A 21,595-nucleotide genomic window follows, 5' to 3' on the forward strand; every position below is an offset into this window, starting at 1 on the left:
AAACCACCTTTATAAATAGCAAAGATAAGAACCTATTATTTACTAAGAGAATAAACCTAGAATTCCTAATTTACCAATGAAGTGAAGCTTAAATGTCCTTTGTTTTCTTTAAAGTCAATAAACATTGCATATTTGAGGTTAAGGTTTTTAAAAAGCACAAAAGAATTAATGTCCTCAAATTACCAGAAGTCTATGAAAAACTAAGGAAAGATGAAGGCAATGACCATGAGTAAAATGTATGAGGTATAGTAAGTATTTTTTCACAAAATTTCAGCCATAAGGAAAAACCAGTCCCTATCTAATACCAAGAACTCTGGAAAGCCTATTCAGTATTAATCTGTCCACCTCAAGCAGAGAGTAAGTTACAAACAAAATCGTGTTAAGTCAGGGGATTCCCATCTCTACAGATTTATTGATTCATGATGGGTTTTTTTTTTTACTTACACACACACACACACACACACACACACACACACAGCAGAAAGGAAAAAAAGGAAATAAACCAAAAAGTAAACAGTAGATGAATGTTACTTACACAATTCTAAAAATTTCTCCAATTAACATTACTTTCAAAAAGAAAACTAACTTTTAAAGATTCTTAGTTACAAAATTATATTCTTAGTTACAACAATTATAATACTCACAGGTTGTTCCACATACAGATTTTTCCTTTCCTTCCAGCAAGTCCCATAGGTGAATGGAGGCATGTTCATACTGCTCATTCAACCTTATAATAATAATTAAAAAGCTAATTAATTACCTTTTAGTTGTCAAGCCAACATTTAGAAGTTTCTACTACCAAATACCACTATACCTCAAGCTCATGTCCCGTTCAGGGTCTGCTAATTTGTAGAATTCATCCAACAATGACAATTCCTCTTCAGACAATATTGGCACTCCATTCAATCCTTGCTTCAGATCAGTTCGCACCTCATCATCCCCCAATTTGTCCAAAACATACTGGAGCTCAAGTACAGTTTTTAAACGTTTTTGTTCTGCTTCTTCTCTCATAAGCTGCTCCCGACGTGCAGTCTTCTTTATTGTTTTCTGAATCTGCATAAAAATATTAAGCATAGACGTTAAAATGAATTTCACAAAACTCCCAATTTAGTTCAACCAATTTCATTTCCAATGTAAGACATATTTTACTCGATGAGTTATGTGATCCTGATACACAAAATGCTGATTCCTAACGTACAAATAGAGTTTAATATCTCATAACATCATCTGTTTTAAGCAGATGTTAGAAATTCAGAACACATCTTTCTTTCCCTATAAGGTATTATTGTAACACTAAATGTTGCCAATAAAACAATGTATTTGGGATTTGCTTCAAAATAATCTGGCTGACAGGGAACAAGGGAGTATATCAAACAGGACTGTCCATGAGATAAAAACTGTAGAAGCTGGGTATGGGTACAGAGGTATTCATTATATTCCTTTCTTTAGTTTTGAAATTTTTCATAATAAAAAGTATAAGAATTATAATTTCTAATTAAGAACCCAAGCCAATTAAAAAAGAAACCCGAGTACAGCAAAATAAAAAAAAAATCTTACCTATATCCATCTCCTCTATGGAAAACTGGTCCAAAATTTTCATTTTAAGTACCTACTATCAACTTAAAAAGAGATGCTAAAACCCACCACTGCTTCCTCACAACCCACTGCTAGTATTATATTATCCCAACATTTTGAAAATAGTCACTAAAACTAACTTGTTTTTATGAATAAGGGGATGCTGGCAGAGAAAAAGAAGGTGGCAGAAGACAAATAAATGCTCACATGTATTTTTCCCACTATTCTTTTCCTAGTACTCGTCTTTTACTTTCCTGTGAAGATTGAAGGGAGAACATCAACCAGACTCATGTATGTCTCTCTCTTCTCATGTCCAGTGTCAGAGTGGGCTCAAAGAATGGTCAGAATTTTAAAGAAAGGTCAATTTTTCAAGAGCCATGAAAGTATCTTCCTTCCCACCTTCTTCCCCTTTCTCAAGCCTCCCTGGGATAAATTGAGACAGAGAAAACCAAAATAAAGACATACAAAATGTATAATAAAGGGGCGCCTGGGTGGCTCAGTCGGTTAGGCGTCCGATTTCGGCTCAGGTCACGATCTCACAGTTTGTGGGTACAAGCCCTGCGTCGGGCTCTGTGCTGACAGCTCAGAGCCTGGAGCCTGCTTCAGATTCTGTGTCTCCCTCTCTCTCTGCCCCTCTCCCACTCCCGCTCTCTCTCTCAAATAAATAAACATTTAAAAAAATTAAAAAGAAAAAAAAAGAAATGTATAATAAAGGGAGTAATGGGGGAAGAGACATAGCAGAACAATAAAGTCTACAATAAGACAAATCTATGATGGCAGCAGAGAGGGCAGCAGATTAAATGATATTTAGCAGTTAAGTGGCAAGTGAACAGTACATATGAACAGAGATATGAAATCCAAGCTAGGGCACCCTAGAAAGCTTTCAAGGAGAAAGGGACATAATCTTACTGGGGGTGAGGGGTACAATTTTAGGACAGAGAAGCAGCCACTAGCCAAAGGCAGGAAATATAGGAATAGAGGCAGGAATATGAAATAAGTCAATAAAACCAAAGAAGTAAGATAAAGAATGCCACTCTGAGTAAAATGAGCAGTTCAAGTAAGGAAAATATGAAATCTAGAAAAGGTAGGCTGGAGCTTGATTAAAGAATTCTTGAACACAAAACAAAAAAGGTGTTTAACAATTGTGGGAAAGCGCGATAAAGGATCAGAGTTCAATAAAAAGACTGCCAATGAAGTTAAAGACCCAATGAAAAGTTCCTGAAAATACCAGTGTTAACATAAAAGCAAAGGAGACTACAAGTATTTTCACTTACACAGTGTTAGTAGTTTTAGAAATAGACTGATTCTATTATTAAATTGTATAGCAATCCTACTTCTATAACCCATAAATTTTTTTTTAATCAGAAAGTTAATTGGCCAGGATTCATCTGACCTAAGTGGATCAATTCCCAACTTGGGTGTAAATTAAGTTTCATTTATTCCATTTTGAGGGATACCATCAATATTTTCCAACTTTAATCAAATTTAGTAAGTAATAAGTGCATGAAATATATTAATTATGCATCAAATATTGCTCACAACCCTGAAATGAGGGAGGTACCATTATTATCACCATTTTACAGATTAGAAAACTGAAGCAGTGTGACGGCCCCACTCCTCTCCCCCCTTCTCTTTTGATACTACTGGTTCTGTTTGTCTAGAAAACCCTGAGTGATACAGGGATAGACAAGTTAAGTAACTCAAAGTCCTACAACTATTAAGTGGCAGAATCAGGGTTCAAACCAGACAGTATTGTTCCAGAATCAGAACTTTTCATCTCTGTACTGCAATGTCTCTCATCACATAATAAATTGTTTTGTTTATTCATTTTACCAAATCAGAGGCAGTTTTGTATTTCAGTGCTTTTAGCCTTTCTCCAAATAAGCTAATACTAATTCAGAAGATTAATTTTCTGATCTCAAGTTTCAAATTATTTGACTTTGCCTGTATTTCATTTTTGTCCTGTTCCCAAAGGTTTCTATCACATCAAAAGATGTATGGGAAAAACACAAAACCACTTTACTTTGTTGGATCACGAGTTGATACAAGAGCAATGTATCCCACTCTGCCACATTCCTTAAGATCCCTAATGGAGACAAGTGATTACCAAAAAAAAAGACCTATTTTCTGATAGTTAACAGAATTATAAGATGGTCATTAGGTATAAAGGAAAATACAGAAAATAAATGCCTGCTATATTTATATATACACGTATATACAAGCTAATTTTTTAGAGATCTTCAGGGTATCTCCTATATATATATTTGTCATATCTGAGACTCAGTCCTTTTAAAAGGCACCTTTCAGAGCCCAAACGTCCATCAACTGATGAACAGATAAAGATGTAAAGATGAACGGATCAGTGATGAAAAGGAATAAAATCTTGCCATTTGCAATAACGTAGATGGAACTGGAGGGTATAATGCTAAGTGATATAAGTCAGTCTGGGACTCCTGGGTGGCTCAGTCAGTTAAGTGTCCGACTTCAGCTCAGGTCATGATCTCACGGTTTGTGAGTTCTAGCCCCGCATTGGGTTCTATGCTGACAGCTCAGAGCCTGGGCCTGCAGCCTGCTTTGGATTCTGTGTCTCCCTCTCTCTGCTCCTCCCCCACTCACACTCTCTCTCTCAAAAATAAACAAACATTAAAAAAATTTTTTTAATGTTTAAAAAAAAAAAGTCAATCAGAGAAAGACAGATGTTTTCATTCATACGTGGAATTTGAGAAACTAATAGACCATAGGGGAAGAGAAGGAAAAATAAGTTACAGAGAGGCAAACCATAAGAGGCTCTTAAATACAGAGAAGAAACTGAGGGTTGATGGGGGTGGGGAGTTGGCCACTGAGAAGGGCACTTGATGGGATGAGCACTAGTTGTACATATGAATCATGGGAATCTACTCTTGAAGCCAAGACTACACTGTATATACACTGAATGTTACCTAACTTGACAATAAATTATTTTTAAAAATTTTAAAAAGGCATTTTTCAGGTGTTACTTTAAACTTTACAGAACTGGAAAGCATCTTAGATATAATTGGATCCAATCCTCTCATCTTACAAAGAGCTTATCAATCGTAAAGAAATAAAATTTTTTGCCTTATTTTTAATATTTCATAAACATATATACATAGTCTTCTACTTACATCTTGACTTAATGCCATGAAACTCCTCTGTAATTCTTTTGCAAACTCCAAGTTATTTGTGACTTCCTGGTACTTAGATACGGCATCCTAAAATAACAAAGACAGAGCCCAACTTTACTGGAAACATAAAGAACCACAAAATTAATTTTCTTATTAAAAATAGTGAGCAGAAAATCTTCAATAAAATGTAGCATCTTTACCAGCTGATCTTGATTAAGCCTTTCCCCTTTGTTCATTCGTTCCTGGTAATCATCAAGCTTGCCCTATGTAAAAAGAAAAAAAGAATTATGCCCCACATTAAAGTATATACCAGCCTAACCGTGCTGAAATAACAAACCCATATAATCCTCTAAGTTTGTCTCAAATCTTGCCCTAAAGATAATTTTTAGTTAACTTCAGTTTAACTTTGTACATAAAATAACTTAGTTTAATAGTGCGCTAAAATATGAATGCAGATACTCCAGCCCCCGCTGAATAATAACCAAATTCTATAGTATAAGCCAATGACATGATACAACACTGTTTATTTAGGTTTCTCAAAAGAGATATGCATCAGATGGCCTGCACAAATGGTTCCTACCAACATGGGTGAAGGCCACAATTTGGTTATGATCCTACTTACACAGAAGCATTATCAGACATTTTATAATGTTAAATTCTTGTCCCTTCCTCACCCCCTGCCTTACCTCACTTCCTCACTTCGTGTGACTAAGTGATATAAAGAGTGTATTTTCCCTGAAAAAAACCCATGTGCATACTGTCTTTGATAGGCCTCATCCATTTTTCTTGAACAACATGATACTCCAAGCTATCACATCACCTATGGATAGTGCATTACTCAACAGCTTTGCTTTCTTTTCTCACAAATGGAATTAAATATGACAGTGGGACAGAAAATTAACCTCTGGTTTAAGTCATCTTTTTCCCCCAACTAAAATGAAAATGTTGGCAGTTTCCCAGGCTACTATTAGATAAGACCCCAAAGAAAAGATACTCAGGTAATACAACAGTCAAAAATTCTTGACAATTCTTGATAGTAGTCAAGTTATTGTTTTAAAGGTCAGAGGAGCAGGAATAAGTAGAAACCTAAATTAAAGGGGACAAATTTTTAAATTAATATAATCACAATAAATTATGAACATATATTGTTCCTCACCCTTAGTAATAATAAAATTAGCCACGAAACACAAAATCTGATAAAATGCATTCAGGGTCAAGAAACAAGTTTAAAAAAAATACTAAAAAGTTGTTTTAGGTCAAATCATCCATTTTCTTTGCACCAGAACCATTAGTCAACTTGCATAACCATTCCACCCTAAATTAAAAGCCTAACAATTCCTTAGTTATCCTAGAGGCAAATAAAACCAAAATAAACATTAAAACATTAAAGGCTGATCCAAGTACCCAATTTTATGCTTAGGTAGACTATTTCACACAATAACCTCCGGCTGAAGAGGTATAAAATTCAAGTCTACCAGTTGAAAAATGGAAGTTTTTTCTACACTGATCTGACAGGCCTAATTCCAGGTAAAAAAGATAAGCTCAACTGTCTCAGAACACTCTCTGAGGATGAATAAAGACAACTCACTTATTTTTTAAAAGGGTAGGCTATTTTAAAGAAAAAAACAAACAAGATTTGCTTTTAATGATGACTTAGGGTATAATAGCACTTTATTATAGTCAGGATTCCTCTATTTAGAAATATACAGATAACAGAAGATATGCAAATGGAAAGAGGGCCTGAAATGTAGTGCTAGTAGAGTAAAAATTCTGAATTCACTGCTAGGCAAAAGAAAAACTGCTATTAGCTCATACCTAGCATTTATTATCTTCCTTTTTCACACATTCTTCAAAGAAACTGTTGCTAAATCTAAAAATAATACACAGTTGAGTGCAGTATATATCCCTTACAGGGTAGAGTTTTACATACCTAGCTTAGCTCTATCATTTAATGTCTTACAAATTTAAAACCATACATGCCAATCAAAATGGATGTCAAATCGAATTCCTAAATCATGATGGTTTACATGTAAAAATATATATGAAAAGCTTTTTTAATGTTAAGAATGTACCTGAGTGGTAGAACTATAGGTGGAACTCTTTTCCTTTTGCTTTTGTTTTGTACACTTAGATATTCTGCAATGAACATATAGTTTGTATAATAAAAAAATTATAATTTCATCCTATAAAAAAGTTATTAAGGGGCGCCTGGGTGGCTCAGTCGGTTGAGCGTCCGACTTCGGCTCAGGTCACGATCTCGTGATCCATGAGTTCGAGCCCCGCGTCGGGCTCTGGGCTGATGGCTCAGAGCCTGGAGCCTGCTTCCGATTCTGTGTCTCCCTCTCTCTGCCCCTCCCCCGTTCATGCTCTGTCTCTGTCTCAAAAATAAATAAAACGTTAAAAAAATAAAAATAAAAAAATAAAATAAAATAAAAAAGTTATTAAGATTGGCAGATTTTAGGATACTGCCAAGACTTTAACCTATAATAATCTTTGAATATGAATCTATACTATCCTATAGTTGGGCAAGCTACCCTAAAGGAGAAAAGCTCCAAGGGCACCTGCGTGGCTCAGCTGGTTAAGCGTCCAGCTCTTGGTTTTGGCTCAGGTCATGATCTCATGGTTCATGAGTTTGAGCCACACACTGGACTCCAAGCTGACAGTGAGGAGCCTGCTTGGAATTCTCTCCCTCTCTCTGCCCCTCCCCCACGTTCTCTCTCTCAAAATAAATAACCTTTAGAGAAAAGCAAAGCTCCAATTTTCTACACAATATCAAATTTAGTATTTATCCAACCCAAACTCTACGGCAGATTGCATTTTCCAAAAATGGCCACATCTGTAGCTCTACATACTGTTCACTGCACCATTAAGAACTAGTCCAATTCCCCTGCCATTGTACTAAGTGGGGTTCAACCAACAGAGTACAGTGGAAGTGATCCTGTACAACTTCCAAGGCTGTGTCATAAAAGCAATGTATCTCTGTCCTATTTGCTAGTCACTAAAAACATTTGGAGTCCCAAGCTATCATTTAAGAAGTCCAATAACCCTTCTCGCGGTTTGTGGGTTCAAGCCCCCGCATCAGGCTCTGTGCTGACAGCTCAGAGCCTGGAGCCTGCTTCGGATTCTGTGTCTCCCTCTCTCTCTGTCCCTCCCCTGCTCATGCTCTGCCTCTCTCTCTCTCAAAAAATAAATAAAACATTTTAAAAAATAAAAATAAATAAAAGATGTCCAACAACCCTGAGGTTGCCATGCTATGAGGAGGCCAAGCCATGAAGAGGTCTTATTTAAGAATTCTGGTCAGCAATCCTAGTGTTAGAATCATAGCCCAAGCACCAGACATGAAGCAAACAAGCATTAGTCTTCCCAGCTGAGGCCCCGGGAATCATTAGCGCAGAGACACCAACCCCACTGTGTGTCCTGTCTGAATCCCTAACAGGCAGAATGTGTGCATAATAAAATGGAGTAAGTTTTGGAGTAATTTATCACACAGGAGTAACTGGAACAAGGGTAAAAGAGAAATCAAAAGAAAGGGAAAGCAGCTGCTATGCAAAACTCAGTTTCACAGTACACATCTTCATGAAATACCGTCACCAAAAAATAGGCAAAAGGACTCTGTGCAGCCAAAACAAAGATCTATTTCATTAGAACTCGTACATCTGTTTCTTTTGATTTTTATATTGCTATAACAGGTTTCAAATTTATCAATTCATAACAATTTAAGAGCCATAATTGAAAAAAAAATTTTTTAATGTTATTTTTGAGAGAGAGCGTGCGCAAGCGGGGGAAGGACAGAGGGAGACAAAGAATCTGAAGCAGGCTCCAGGCTCTGAGCTGTCAGCACAGAGCCCAATGCAGGGCTTAAACCTACAGACTACAAGATCATGACCTGAGCCAAAGTTGGACATTTAACCGACTGAGGCACCCCAAGAGCCCTAATTGTGAAAGGAAGGACTGCCACTAACACCACAAGAAATGACAGTTCACTGTGACAGAAGAAATATGTTCAAAAATCATGACATAACTTAAAAATCTCAAGGGTCTTTAACAGAAGATTTTCAAAAGCAGACCACACTTCCTTATATCTGGTAAGATGAATTAATACAGCTATAGTGTCCAATAAAAAAAGATGTTATTAATCAAATGAATGGAAACTACAGGTCTTTCATGAACATTTTTCTAACCATAATAAAACAAAAGTTTCATTACAGCTTTACATTTGTTCCTCTATATAGCCATTAACACTTGCTATATTACTGTTATAAATATCCCGTCCCCTTGTCCTTACCCGACCTTTAAAAAAGCAAGATGCTGAGTCTGATCAAAGTGCCTAATAAACAGCTCTCATTTGAGGAAACTCAAAACTTACTAATAAGACTGCAAAGACAATGAAAAAAGTGTTCTACATTAAAAGGCACGAGGTGTTTTTTTTTTTCCTTTGTCCATATAATACAGGATCTCCTGGTTGCTTGGGTGTATAAGACTTTCATCACCATGAAATTTGAACTAAAGTCACCTCTGTTCACTATTACACATAATTAACTCTACATAGCAGAGACCCTGTATTAGTCTACAAGTCAGTGATTTCCAAAGTGTGGTCCCCAAACCAGCAATACATCAGCAACAGCTAGGAACTTGTTAGAAATGTGAATTCTCAGGGTACCTGGCTGGTTCAGTTGGTGGAGCATGCGACTTCGATCTTGGGGTTGTTGAGTTAGAGCCCACGCGGGGTGTAGAAATTACTTTTACAAAATTAATTTTTTTTTTTTTTTTTTTTAGAGAGAGAATGAGAGGCAGAGAGAGAGAATCCCAAGCAGGTTCTGCACTGCCATCACAGAGCCCGATGTGGGATTCGAACTCACAAACCATGAGATCATGACCTGATCTGAAATCAAAGGTCGGATGTTTAACCAACAGAGTCACCCAGGCACTCCCCCACCAAAATTAAATCTTTAAAAAAGAAAAATGACATGTAAATTCTCAGGCACCACCCCAGACCTATTAAATCAGAAACTCTGGGGGGTGGGACCCAGCAATCTGTGTTTTAACAAGCCTTCTGGTTGATTCTAATGTGTGCTTAAGTTTGAGAAACACTAACCTAGATCAAATACATTGCAATTCACTTGTAATAGTTGAGTCTTAGAAATAAGAAATTATTCTGAATCACACAACCAATACAAACTGTGACCATAAAACACATTATATGGCAACCTCAATTTGGTTAAAGGTTTAACATTAAACAACTCCGAAAACTTGTTGAATAGTGGTTTTCTAAACCAGCTTATAAATCTATTGAACCTAGTCATTAGTTACATAAGAAAAAATCCATTTATGATCCAAACATTGAAGGGGTACCATCTTCCATTCATAAATACTACTTTTATTAAGTTCTGCATTGTGAGCCAAGCTCCAGAAGTTTAGAGCACTTAAACTCACTGGTGAGTGCCAAATTTTGCACTAGAAACAGAAAGCCTCATAGAAAAATCAACTGGTTTAATTTTCTACCTTTGAAAATGAAGTTGGTTTGCAATCTCAGCTCACTCCTAAGTAGCTTTCAGAGATCTCAAAAAGAAAAAGAAAAGGATGTATCTGCACTAGTCTCATGAGTAGACTACTCAAAGACAAACTTCTTTCCTATTGTCACATCCCATCCAAATGGCTTAAATTAAGTCCAAGTAGAAAAACTTTGCATTTGAGGTTAAAATTTGCAGTATGAACTAAATCAATATATAAATAAACTGCCTTTCACAATGACTGATCCAACATGAACTCCGATGAACGCAAAGGGGCAAGGATAGGAGCAAAGGGCTCCAGACAAACACAGCTTTTTTTTTTTCTTCCCTAAGCTAGAACATGGCTGCCTAACACCTAGTTAATAAATTGGCTGATACACATATCATCCACATAAAATGAACATTAAGTATTTTTTCTAGAAAATGGAGTTGTTTTCCTAGCATAAAAGGAAATCTTTATCAAAGAGCCTATCACGAAACTGGTAACAAAAACCTGCTCTCTTACATTCTATCTGGAAATAATTATTTAGAAATTCTTATTTAGGGCTCCTTTTCAAACTACTGAGCATCCTAAGAGTATTAAAGATTCACTTATAGCACCACATATGATTAAGATAAAAATCAGGCCATTTCCCAGATTATCTGGTCTCTAAAGGGGAACCATAGTATGGAGATGTGACTATGCCCAGTAAATGTCAAAAGATTATATGTGTATGTGGTCCTGACAAATAATTACCCAAGAAGTACAACCCAGTCCTATCCCCTATCTCCTGTTTCTTTGTTGCTTTTAATAGCTGACAGTATTCACTACGTGACATTCAAATTTAAAATATCAGGTAGCTAACCCTATCAGCAAGGACTATTATCAATCATATTTCACCTAATTAGAAACTGAAAGGGCAGTTAGTAACTTGCCTAAGGTCATAAATCCCAGAAAAATCATTTGTGCCTCATTACACCCCTCTTTTTTGTCACTCTGGATTCTAGCCATTGCTACGTTTCATTTTTGCCCTGCTGCTGTTTTCCTCCCTTCCTTTCACCAGAGTAAAAATTAGGTGACTTAATCGCAGTACACCTAGATCTTCCACTCTTCCCAAAGATTTTTTCACCACCACCAAAGTTACTTAACTGAAATGGTTTTTAAAAATTCAATACAGTGCTGTGAGGATGCCAATGATGAATATCCAGAACAGCTATCCTCCTGAGCTTTCCTTCCTTCCTGTTAGATCTGAAATTCCATAAATGAATAAAGAAAACACTTTTTTAAATTACACAATTAAAAAGAAATAGCAAAGGAGAGACTCCAAAAAACCAAATTCCTTAACTAGACAATTATAAACAGTCACAACAAGAAAGATTAGGAGGGGACAACATCTGAAAAAACTAGCTTAGCTACCCAAGAAACTGTACCTTCTGTTCTGAATTAAGAAGATCTCCACACTGAGACAGAAAATTTAAAAATAAAGCCTAGGGGCGCCTGGGTGGCGCAGTCGGTTAAGCGGCCGACTTCAGCCAGGTCACGATCTCACGGTCCGTGAGTTCGAGCCCCGCGTCAGGCTCTGAGCCCCGCGTCAGGCTCTGAGCCCCGCGTCAGGCGCTGGGCTGATGGCTCGGAGCCTGGAGCCTGTTTCCGATTCTGTGTCTCCCTCTCTCTCTCTGCCCCTCCCCCGTTCATGCTCTGTCTCTCTCTGTCCCAAAAATAAATAAAAAATAAAAAAAATAAAAAAAAAAAAATAAAAATAAAGCCTAAAATAACAAAAGTGGTAAGAGCACCCATCTAGAAGCTATTTTGTGTCTCCAGGCCAAATAAATCACTTCTCAGTACTGAAAACCTATCGAAAGACAAATGTAAAAACAAAAGATAAAGATTTTTCTTGTCAACTTTCCATAATCTTCAGTGGACTTTCTAGACATTATTTCAAGTCTCCAATCCCTACATTCCCTGTTCTTCACCTAGAAACATCAGTTCTGACTTTGCCCATATAATGGTAGGCAGCTGACTGCCTCCTGTTCACTCTCCACCAGTTCAACTGACAATTAGTTGCTAATAAACTTCACAGGAGACAGGAAAGACCGTAAGAAACAAAAGTTTCCTCAATTATAAAAAGGCGGGTAGAGAGAACATATAGTACAATCCATAGATGATCCCTAACAGTGCTCATGTAGCAGAAGTCTGAGCTGTTCCAGAAAACAAATATTAAATATTGTGTGGGACAGGGGAAGGGTGGGTTGAGAGGCGACTAGCATCAAGATCTTAAAGAGTTGTTCAAAAATGAAATCGACTTTCACAGAGAAATGAGCATTCTACCAGGCCCTAGAAGACTGATTAATGCAGAAACTGAATGAACACTTGTCAAGAATGCAGGATTTCTTAACACTAAGAATAGTAAGAGGATGCTAAATTAGGTGTTTTCTTTTTTGTTTTTTATTTTTAATATTTTTTAAGCTTATTTTTTTACTTATTTTGAGAGACACCAAGACAGCATGAGTGGGGAAGGCGCAGAGAGGGAGAGAGAGAATCCCATCAGGCTCAAAGCCTGATGTGGGGCTTGAACTCACAAAACCGCGAGATCATGACCTGAGCCAAAACCGAGGGTCAGACACTTAACCGACTGAGCCACCCACGTGCTCCTAAATTAGAGGTTTTCTAAGACAATTTGTAAGATAATCTTTCAAGCAAATAAGTAACCAGGAGTTTAACTTGATAAAACTTTTGTCCAACTAAAAAGGGGAAAAAAGGGTAACAGATAATCCTTATTCCTTGTCCATGGTTGTAATTATGCAGTTAAGCCTGAATGAATGGAAGCAGCTAACCCTAGTAGGAAAACAAAAAAAGGATAATTTCGAAGAGTTCCGGCATCACCCACTTTGAATTCTTAAGTCTAAATATTGTGCATCTGAAAAACAAATGATTATCAATAATCTTAACAAGTATCTTTTGAATTATTAGTTGCTTTAACCAAACTACTCAGTAGGGTGAGTATAGTACATTCATTACATGAATGATTTAGAAACTCTATTCAGAGTTCAATGTTAAAAGATGAGAACTGTAATTCACTTAAAATGGAGACCAAAAGGTTTTTTCCCAATGATTAAAGTATATTTCAGTTATTTCTATGTCTGGATAACAATATTAAGGGGAATACAGTGAAAATTTCTAATCATTTACAATGGTTCAAATACAAAGAATCATCTATTCTCCTTCCTAAGACTATTTACAAATTGTGCTTATAGCACCAAGATTTTAGAAGTGCTCAACTTGCAGGGGGTGCCTGGGTGGCTCAGTCAGTTAAGCATCCAACTTCCGCTTAGGTCATGCTCTCAAGGGTCATGGTTTCAAGGCCCGCATCAGGCTCCGTGCTGAGCTTGGAGCCTGGAGTCTGGAGCCTGATTCAGATTCTGTGTCTCCCTCTCTCTCTCTCTGCCGCTCCACTTCTTGGGCTTTGTGTGTGTCTCTCTCTCTCTCAAAAATAAATATTTTTTTTAAAAAATTATAAAAGTGCTCTACCTGCCTAATCAACTCCACTCGCTTAAAAAATACATCAAAAGAAAATTCTTCAGGAAAAATTCCATCTCAGTAAAAACACTGAAGTAAATAGCTCTGTACAAAAAGCATTTTCTCCCTCATGGATTAATCCGTCTTAACAGGATTTTACTGATGAAGCTACAAATATTTCTATATAATGATTCAGTCAAACTAACAAATATTTAGCATTTACCATGTGTAAGGCCCAATATGCTGTCATTCATACTCCCCAAGGAGCTTAACTACCTATTTAGAAAAACACATAAGGTAAGAGCATAAGACAATACAAAATGTCAAGGAAGTGTAGAGACAATAGGTGGTACAGGAAGTTAAAGGAAACAGCATCCTTTAGCTGAGCACAGCCAAAAAGCACACCTTCCCTTTTCCTCAGGAAATATGAATTCTGAACTCTGCCCAATAAAGTCTCTGTCATGTATGTTTTTACACACAGTACTCTATCCAACAAAAGCACTGGTACAGCTAGGGGGAGAAATAAAGAAATGAGCAGAAGCCAAGCAATTTACAATTCCAACTTTGGCTGATACTGTCTCTTCTGCTACTCCTCTTACTCTTCTCTACTGCTTACATACAATTCACTGCCACCAGAAAAAGGGACCAATTACTAAAAAATATCCAAAGCCTGTAATACAAGAATATGGAAAGGTTGACACACCTCCTACTGCTTTACTGGTAACACTTTTCCCAAATTATCTGGTTTACGACATACCAAGCCTGCATTAAGACGGACCAGTGTGCATCAGGGCTTACTTAAGCACAAAGAGAAACATCAGAATTTAAACTTTAAAAGTTCATTTCATTACAACAATACAGATGTCCCAATGACACCTGATACAATGGGGCTTTACTTGTACTGTTTTTCTCAAGACCCATTACCTGGACAGCCTAAAAACACAATTTAACAAGATACAAATAAAGGTCTAACAATGAAGAAATAAAAAGCTTTTTCCTTTTGCTTTCAGCATTTTAAAACAGAGGAACTCTAAAATTAAAAAAGATTTAAGTTAAAGCCTTCACCTGGTTCTACAGTATTGGCTTAAACATGAAAAATACTTATGTTGCAGAACATTACAAATTCTAATCTTTCCCATAAAACCAGAGACCTTAGAATTCACTCTTTCCAAACTGGTTGACTTTACATGGGCATCTGAATGAACTCTTCCATAAAATGAATTAGAATAAATTCTAAGATGACTTTAAGGCCTTAAAAGATCTTAGATTCTATTAACAGTATAACAATAAGATCGACACCAGGTTGTTATAATTTTAACCTTTGAAAGAGTTTAATTTTTTTAAAAGATGAAACAGTACTAATCTTCCTCTCCTCCTAAATGTAAACTAAGGTATTAATTACATAAAATTATAACAAACTGTATGTTTAATCTCTAAGTCACACAAAATGTATTCTAATACAAATATTTGCCACATGGGAATTTTCTAGAGTAAAATAACATGGTCAGGTTAAACCAATTCATTCTCATTATAATACTTGGGATTCTACTCTCATGCAAGAAAAAGATACTTATAATTATTACATGAGGAAATTCACATCTTTTCCTTTTTAAATTCAAATTTTAAATACTTCTCTTTCTCTCTCCCTAACACACACACACACACACACACACACCCACACCCAGGCAGGCAGGCAGAGAGAAACAAATGAAGCATTATAAATGTTTGGGGTTTTTTTTTTTTTTTCCTGTGACAAGGTGAATGCAAAACAAAGTAATCTTGCCCTCTGCATTGCAGAGAAATAGTTCATGCAACCAATGGGAGAAGCGGATACATCAGCAATTTCAACTGTCAAGAAAAACTTCAGATGTTAGCCCCAAGGAAAGATTTTACTTATAAAATAGTTGAGAATATTATTTCAAAATACTTAGCAAAGAAATTCTGTAGAAAAGCTGCATTGAAAATTCTAAGTAGAGGCACACTGCAATGCTCTAAAAAGAAATGTTATCCTAACAATGATAGCATCTTTTTTCAGTAAATTAACTAAAAAGATCTAAAGAGCAAAAAAGACTTGAGAGAGTAGATGAAAAACAGTACACTTTGGCTATCTGTCTTGGTCACATATTGGTTACAAAGCTGTCAGACTGCTCTGTAAGAGAACAGTGGTTAATCTTTCACCTACCAAAATCACTAGTGTCTAAACCTATTATACTTACAAAAAGCATAAAAATTTTAAATGTCATCTATTTAAACATCCTTTATTCTACATCAAAACTGATTACATCTCACCATATAAATAAGCTCTCTCTTCAGTGAAAATTAAAACTTGGTTTCAAAATAACATCTTGCCTAGCCTATAGCCCTGTTCTATACCAACAAACTAATGAAGAAAACTTGGCAATTTCTATTACTTATAAAAATTAAAAGATTTGTAAATGGAGTTTTGCACTTGATTCTTTTGATTATAACTGCATTTCTTCTGTTTGCTAAGCACATACATAGTATAGTCTTTATAAACCCAAATTTCAAAAACTACCAGGCCATTTAGTTGCATTACATAATAGGATATTTCATTAATGTTAAGCATGCATTCTTACTGAACAGATGCTTAGCTTTCTTCTAATGGCTTGACTTATCAGAAAATTAACAAATACTTTGTTTTTTTAAATGAAGTACAATAAAATTACTGCAATTCTCCAAGTCTTAAACTAAGTGATAATACATATCTAGTAGTAATTTTGGTCAGGACACTTGATTTTAGAATCCATTAAAAAAGAGATTTTGGGGCACCTGGGTGGCTCAGTTGGTTAAGTGTCCGACTTCAGCTCAGGTCATGAATTTGCGGTCATGAGTTCGAGCCCCACAACAGGCTCTGTGCTGAAGGCTTTGGAGCCTGGAGCCTGCTTCGGATTCATGTCTCCCTCTCTGCTCCTCCCCAGCTCCCGCTCCGTCTCTCTGTCTCTCTGTCTCTCTCTCTCAAAAATAAATAAAGATTAAAAAAAAAAAAAAAGATTTTGTCCTGAAGACCATTATGAATAGGTCAAGTCTAAAATATAGCTCAAACAGAAGTTGCTAAATGGACTGAAATAAAAAGAAACCCAGTTATTTATAAATACCATCTTCCTCTACTGCATAAAGGTTTATAAAGATTCAAAACTGACTTGTAAAGTAAATCCTATTTTAGGTTTATTAGAAATGCTCACTACTGAAAAATTAATGTTTTGAAAAAAATCACACTTTCATACAGTAAATCTAGATATAGAAAAAATGCAATATAAACTAGAAACCATATGTGCTTAGAGAAAAATCCAAAATCCTTAAGTCTCTCAAAAAGTAAAACTTAATTTCAATAGTAGTTAGGTCACAACATACTGCCAACTTAGCTATTTAACAAGTAGGTAGCTCAGTCTGTGAGTTACCAAAAAGCTTACCTGTAATTTGACCTTTCTACTACCTAGCACTCAAGACAATAAGACCCAAAAAAAAAAAAAAAAAAAAAAAAAAACGAAATACTTCTGTTACTTTGTGAGGTTTTTTTCCTCCACCATTACAAGAGAACTTTTCAGTACTTACTAGCCTAAGTCCGTAATTACTTTCTCTTCTATGGGGGTGGGGGTGGCAGGTGTTAGGCAATGTATACAATATAAACCCATACACAAGTGACCTGTCATTGTTCAGGTCCTCATGGGGCTTAATAACTAATTTTTTTCCATACTCATTTGGAGCACTAGAATCAGTCATGTCATAACTAAATTGGTTGCTAATCAGTACCTGACTTTACATTAAGGACTTTGAAAAATTACTTTTCAGTCATTAAAATATGAATATCTACATTTATATGTCTATAGTTAACATTTACTACATCATTACTATTTTTGATTCCTATCCTAGAAGAATTCTGAAAATTAAACCGCTCAGGCATCAACCAGATTGACGGGATTTATTTGTAGCAAGAGGTTTTAAAGATTCCTAAATCTTGATTCAGATGGCGGACTCAGAAGATACTGGCCTTGGGCATGCTTATTCCAATACGTATTTAAATGCAACTACTTTACAAGTAAAATACTTTTGTTGCTTTGCTGATATTGATTCATCTATTACTTTTATCATTTATAATAAACTACACTTGTTTATCAAAATAGAGTATCACCAAAAGGTAGGAGACATCCACAATCAGTGCATCTCTCGATTTCAAATAAAAGCTAAGAAATTCAAGTAATATTCCCAGTAGAAAAAATGAGACAGATTAGTACCTAATCTAAAAATGTCTTTTAAAACTCCCAAAAACTATAAAATCAATTAAACAAGCAATTAAAGTAATTAAGGCCTAAATGTCACCATTTTCTTCAAGTTATCTGGCCCAAATTTTAAATAGCTACTATCTCAATCAACATCTTAAGTAACACTGTTAGGTGGGTGACTAAATAAACATTCTTAAATGACTTCTTCAAAATTCAAGATGTTTTATAATAAATGTTTTACTAGAAGCAGACAAACGAAAGTTATCCAAGCAAAGTTATTTTTCTTAAGGTAAAAGGCAAAAAGTTTGCATAATAGTCACAGATGTAATTATCCAATTTTTCATACTACTTACTGATTTGCTTCTCCCTTTCTACCTCCAGTCTTACTGAAGGTGGAATTATTCACTCTGCCGAGACCCTTTCTCTACATATGTACACACCCACACAGGAACGCGCACACACACACACACACACACACACACACACACACACACACGTGCCGCTCCAAACAGAGTTGGTACACTGTCCTGCACTGAAAGCATAAAACAAAAGGCCTACTTGAAGATAAACCTCACGGTGTGACCTAGAATGGCAAACTATTGAATCCAAAAAATTGTGGGTGTGGCTCGACTGTTTTTCGGAGGGGGGGGCGAGGAAGGCCAGCCGGGGCGGCTGCCTGGTCTCTGCCCTCCCCCTCTGCTTTCGCTTTGTGCTCACAATGCAGCTCCTGTAAAGCGCTTCCCTCTCCTCGCAGCCGCCGCCATGTTAGACGCTCTCTCCATGTGCCCGGAGACCCGGCGATCCCCTCGGTCTAACACGGACCCACGCCCCCCAACGAATCTCGATCGTGGCCGTCTCCCTCCCATCCCTCTCTAAAGTCCCGGAGGGGCAAAGAGCCGCCGCAGAAAATCTTCTCGGGATCGAGTTGAGCTTGAGGCTCAGGGGGGCACCTAGACAATTGAAACAAAGAAGGAAACGTGGGGGCGCCCGTCAGATGGGGGCGGGGGGTGTAGCAAATCGAAGACACACTCAAAAGGGGCCTGACACAGAAGCAATTCTGGGTGAAATCACACTTCTCTCCCAAGAGAGGTGAGGGCACACCGAACAGGCCTCAAGTACACGGTAACCGAGCGGACCAACCCCACGACTGTAGGACGCAGGCCGCCCCAACTCCACGAGGCGGTGGGTTGAGCCCTGAGCCCCCTCACCGGACCCCTTCATTTCTCCCCGCTGGCCCTCGTCAAAGAAATCGGGCCTCGGTGACGGAGGGAAGGGTATCACACGGCTAAGTCTGGCGACAGGGCAGGCCCCCGCCCTTACACATCCCACTCCCAAAGGCCAAGAAGCCTGGCCCACTGCCGGAGGAGAGTAATAAAGCGGCCGGGGCGGGAGGGGGGGGAGCGCCCCGTCCGGGTCAGGTGACAAGCACCTCCCCTAGGAGCCCGTTTTCAGGGCTCGAAGCTCCGTTTACAGAGCAGGCCGGGCGTGGGGGGTGGGGATGGGTGGAGGGGATGCGACAGGGACGGGAAGAGGGCAGGCCACAGCAGTCAGGATTGGAGCATCAAACCCTCCCTTCCCCGCCAACTCCTGGCACCTTTTTCTTCTCCAGGTTCCGAAGTTTCTTGTCGATCACCCCGAGGATCTGCTTCATGGCCTCGGTCTGGACAGCGCCGGTGCCGGTTACAGGGTGCTGGGAAGCCGGCGCAGCTGCCCCGGCCCCCGCCGCCGCCTCACTCCCGGAGGAACCCGACGGGGGTGGCGGTCCGGACGACTTGCTGCCGCTTCCGCTGTGGCTGGTGGCCGAGGGCATCTTTAGACCGTGAGAGGAGACAAGAAAAAGCGGGAGGAAGGACAAGAGCGGCGAGTCAGGCGGCGGACGGGGCGAGACGCGGGACAAAACGCGCAGCGGGCGGGAGCCTGCGCGAGCGGGTGGGGGTGGGGATGGGGCCGGCGCGCGCCGCGAGGGCAGGAAGACACCGCGGACGCGCGCGCGACCCGCCAGCAGGGCGCCCCGCCGGGCCTCGCACCGCCCCCCCCCCCGGCCCGCCCCTCCCCCGCGCAGGCCGCCGGCTCGGCCTACCCGCCCCGGGGTACCGAGGCTCGCGCCGGGGGCGGGGCCTCGCAGAGCCGGCCGCCAACGGCCAGTGCAACGGTCCCCGCCGGGGTCCGCCAGCACTCGTCGCCTGGCGAGGAAAGGAGGGAGGAGAGAGGTCGAGGCTGAGGCGGAGAAGGGTGGAGAAGGGCACTGGAAATGACCGGGGGAGGGGGGGGCGCAGGGGGAAGGGGAGACTTGAGGAGCAAGCCCCTCGAGAAGGTCCAGCCGATCCGGAGGTAAAGGACACTCGGGGCAGCGGCCCTCTTCACCGTCAGCGCCTCGGTCCGGGTGGCGCTCACCGTGCGCGCGCAGAGGACGCTGGAAATCCCGAGTGGGCGGCTGAGGGGGCAAGGGTGGCTGTGCGTTCCGGGCAGTGTCGTGCACTCCGTGGGCGCAGGCCGCTTCGCCCTATCCCCGCTGCACCGAGAGCCGCTGCTAGTGAGGCGGAGAGCCGAGAGCGGGAGGGACTTAGCCAGCCGGCCCTCTGGGGCGGAGGGGGCGGGAGAAGCTGCGGGCGGGGGCCTTCGCGGCCGCTCGGGCTGCCCAACGCGAACGCCTGTGGGAAAGGGCCCACCGGGTCTCCTACTGCGCCGCTCTAGCCCCTGCCCTTGGGCGGGGACGGTCGATCCGCGCAGGTCGGGACGGCCCCGGGAGGGGTGCCCCAGCGGAGTCCTGAGTTTTGAGCGAAATCAAACCTAGGGTCCTTCAGGCGAAGTCGCTTGACGTCCAAACGGGGACAATAGGTGTCAAGCAGCTGGATCCGAGCTGGCTCCTGCCCTGTAAAGAGCCTTGGGGCCAAGGGGGGGTGCGGGGGGCAAAGGTTTCTGCAAGTTAGGGGTACGTGGGGTGGGTGGTGCAGTCCCAGCTTCTAGAATTCCTTCTGTATGCAGAGCAAGCAAATTCCCACACCCCAAAAGGTCTTTGGAAAAAAGCTCGCCTCTAACCCCCACAAAACAATCACCCGGTAACCTAGGAGTTCCCTATAGAATGGGTTGGAAATGAGCAAGATGGGTGGCTTATAAAAAGTCTTAAAACTCGGGACTCATGTTAAAAATTATCTTAAGATGACACTTATCCAATAAACCCGAGTATCACAAATTAGACTTTTTGTTTTGGATTCCTAATACTCGCAAGAGAATGTTAAATACAAAACAAAACAAAATTTTTTTGCTCAAAGGGAATTATTCCAGTCCTGTAATTAAACTAGGGGTGTGGTGGGGTTGGGTGTGGACAATGAACAGAAAATAAGCCAAGTGCTGGAAGAAAATGTATCGAACATGATCAGAAATTTCAGCCGCATAATGTATGACAACAGTAAATGACCAATTTATAATTTCAATTCTCTGAAAACGGATTTTGAAAAGTATTATATACCAAACCCACTATTCCCTGGGGAATAAAATGAGTAATACTGGCTGGCAACAGTGTATCCTGAGGGAGCCTAGGGAAACAACAGCAGCCTCCAGCCTTAAAATATTCCAGTTAGCTGCAAAGTATGTTACCTATTCATTCAAATATTTTTTGAGCACCTTACT

General features: G+C 39.5%; 1 protein-coding gene across 1 annotated transcript in view; it reads right to left on the reverse strand.

Annotated features, from left to right (window-relative positions):
* Positions 1 to 20,553, reverse strand: part of CAPRIN1 (cell cycle associated protein 1) — a 36,817-nt gene extending 16,264 nt beyond the window's left edge. Inside the window, exons 1-6 of the mRNA XM_060606321.3 lie at positions 20,360 to 20,553; positions 19,560 to 19,775; positions 4,919 to 4,981; positions 4,719 to 4,805; positions 815 to 1,053; positions 645 to 727 (exon numbers count right to left, since the gene is read on the reverse strand). Coding sequence (XP_060462304.1) covers positions 645 to 727; positions 815 to 1,053; positions 4,719 to 4,805; positions 4,919 to 4,981; positions 19,560 to 19,775 — 688 coding nt within the window. The 5' untranslated portion in view covers positions 20,360 to 20,553. The remainder of the gene's footprint in view (positions 1 to 644; positions 728 to 814; positions 1,054 to 4,718; positions 4,806 to 4,918; positions 4,982 to 19,559; positions 19,776 to 20,359) is intronic.
* Positions 20,554 to 21,595: the final 1,042 nt, after the last annotated feature.

The sequence above is a fragment of the Panthera onca genome, chromosome D1, assembly GCF_046562875.1.
Source record: "Panthera onca isolate mPanOnc1 chromosome D1, mPanOnc1 haplotype 2, whole genome shotgun sequence".
Taxonomy (NCBI): domain Eukaryota; kingdom Metazoa; phylum Chordata; class Mammalia; order Carnivora; family Felidae; genus Panthera; species Panthera onca.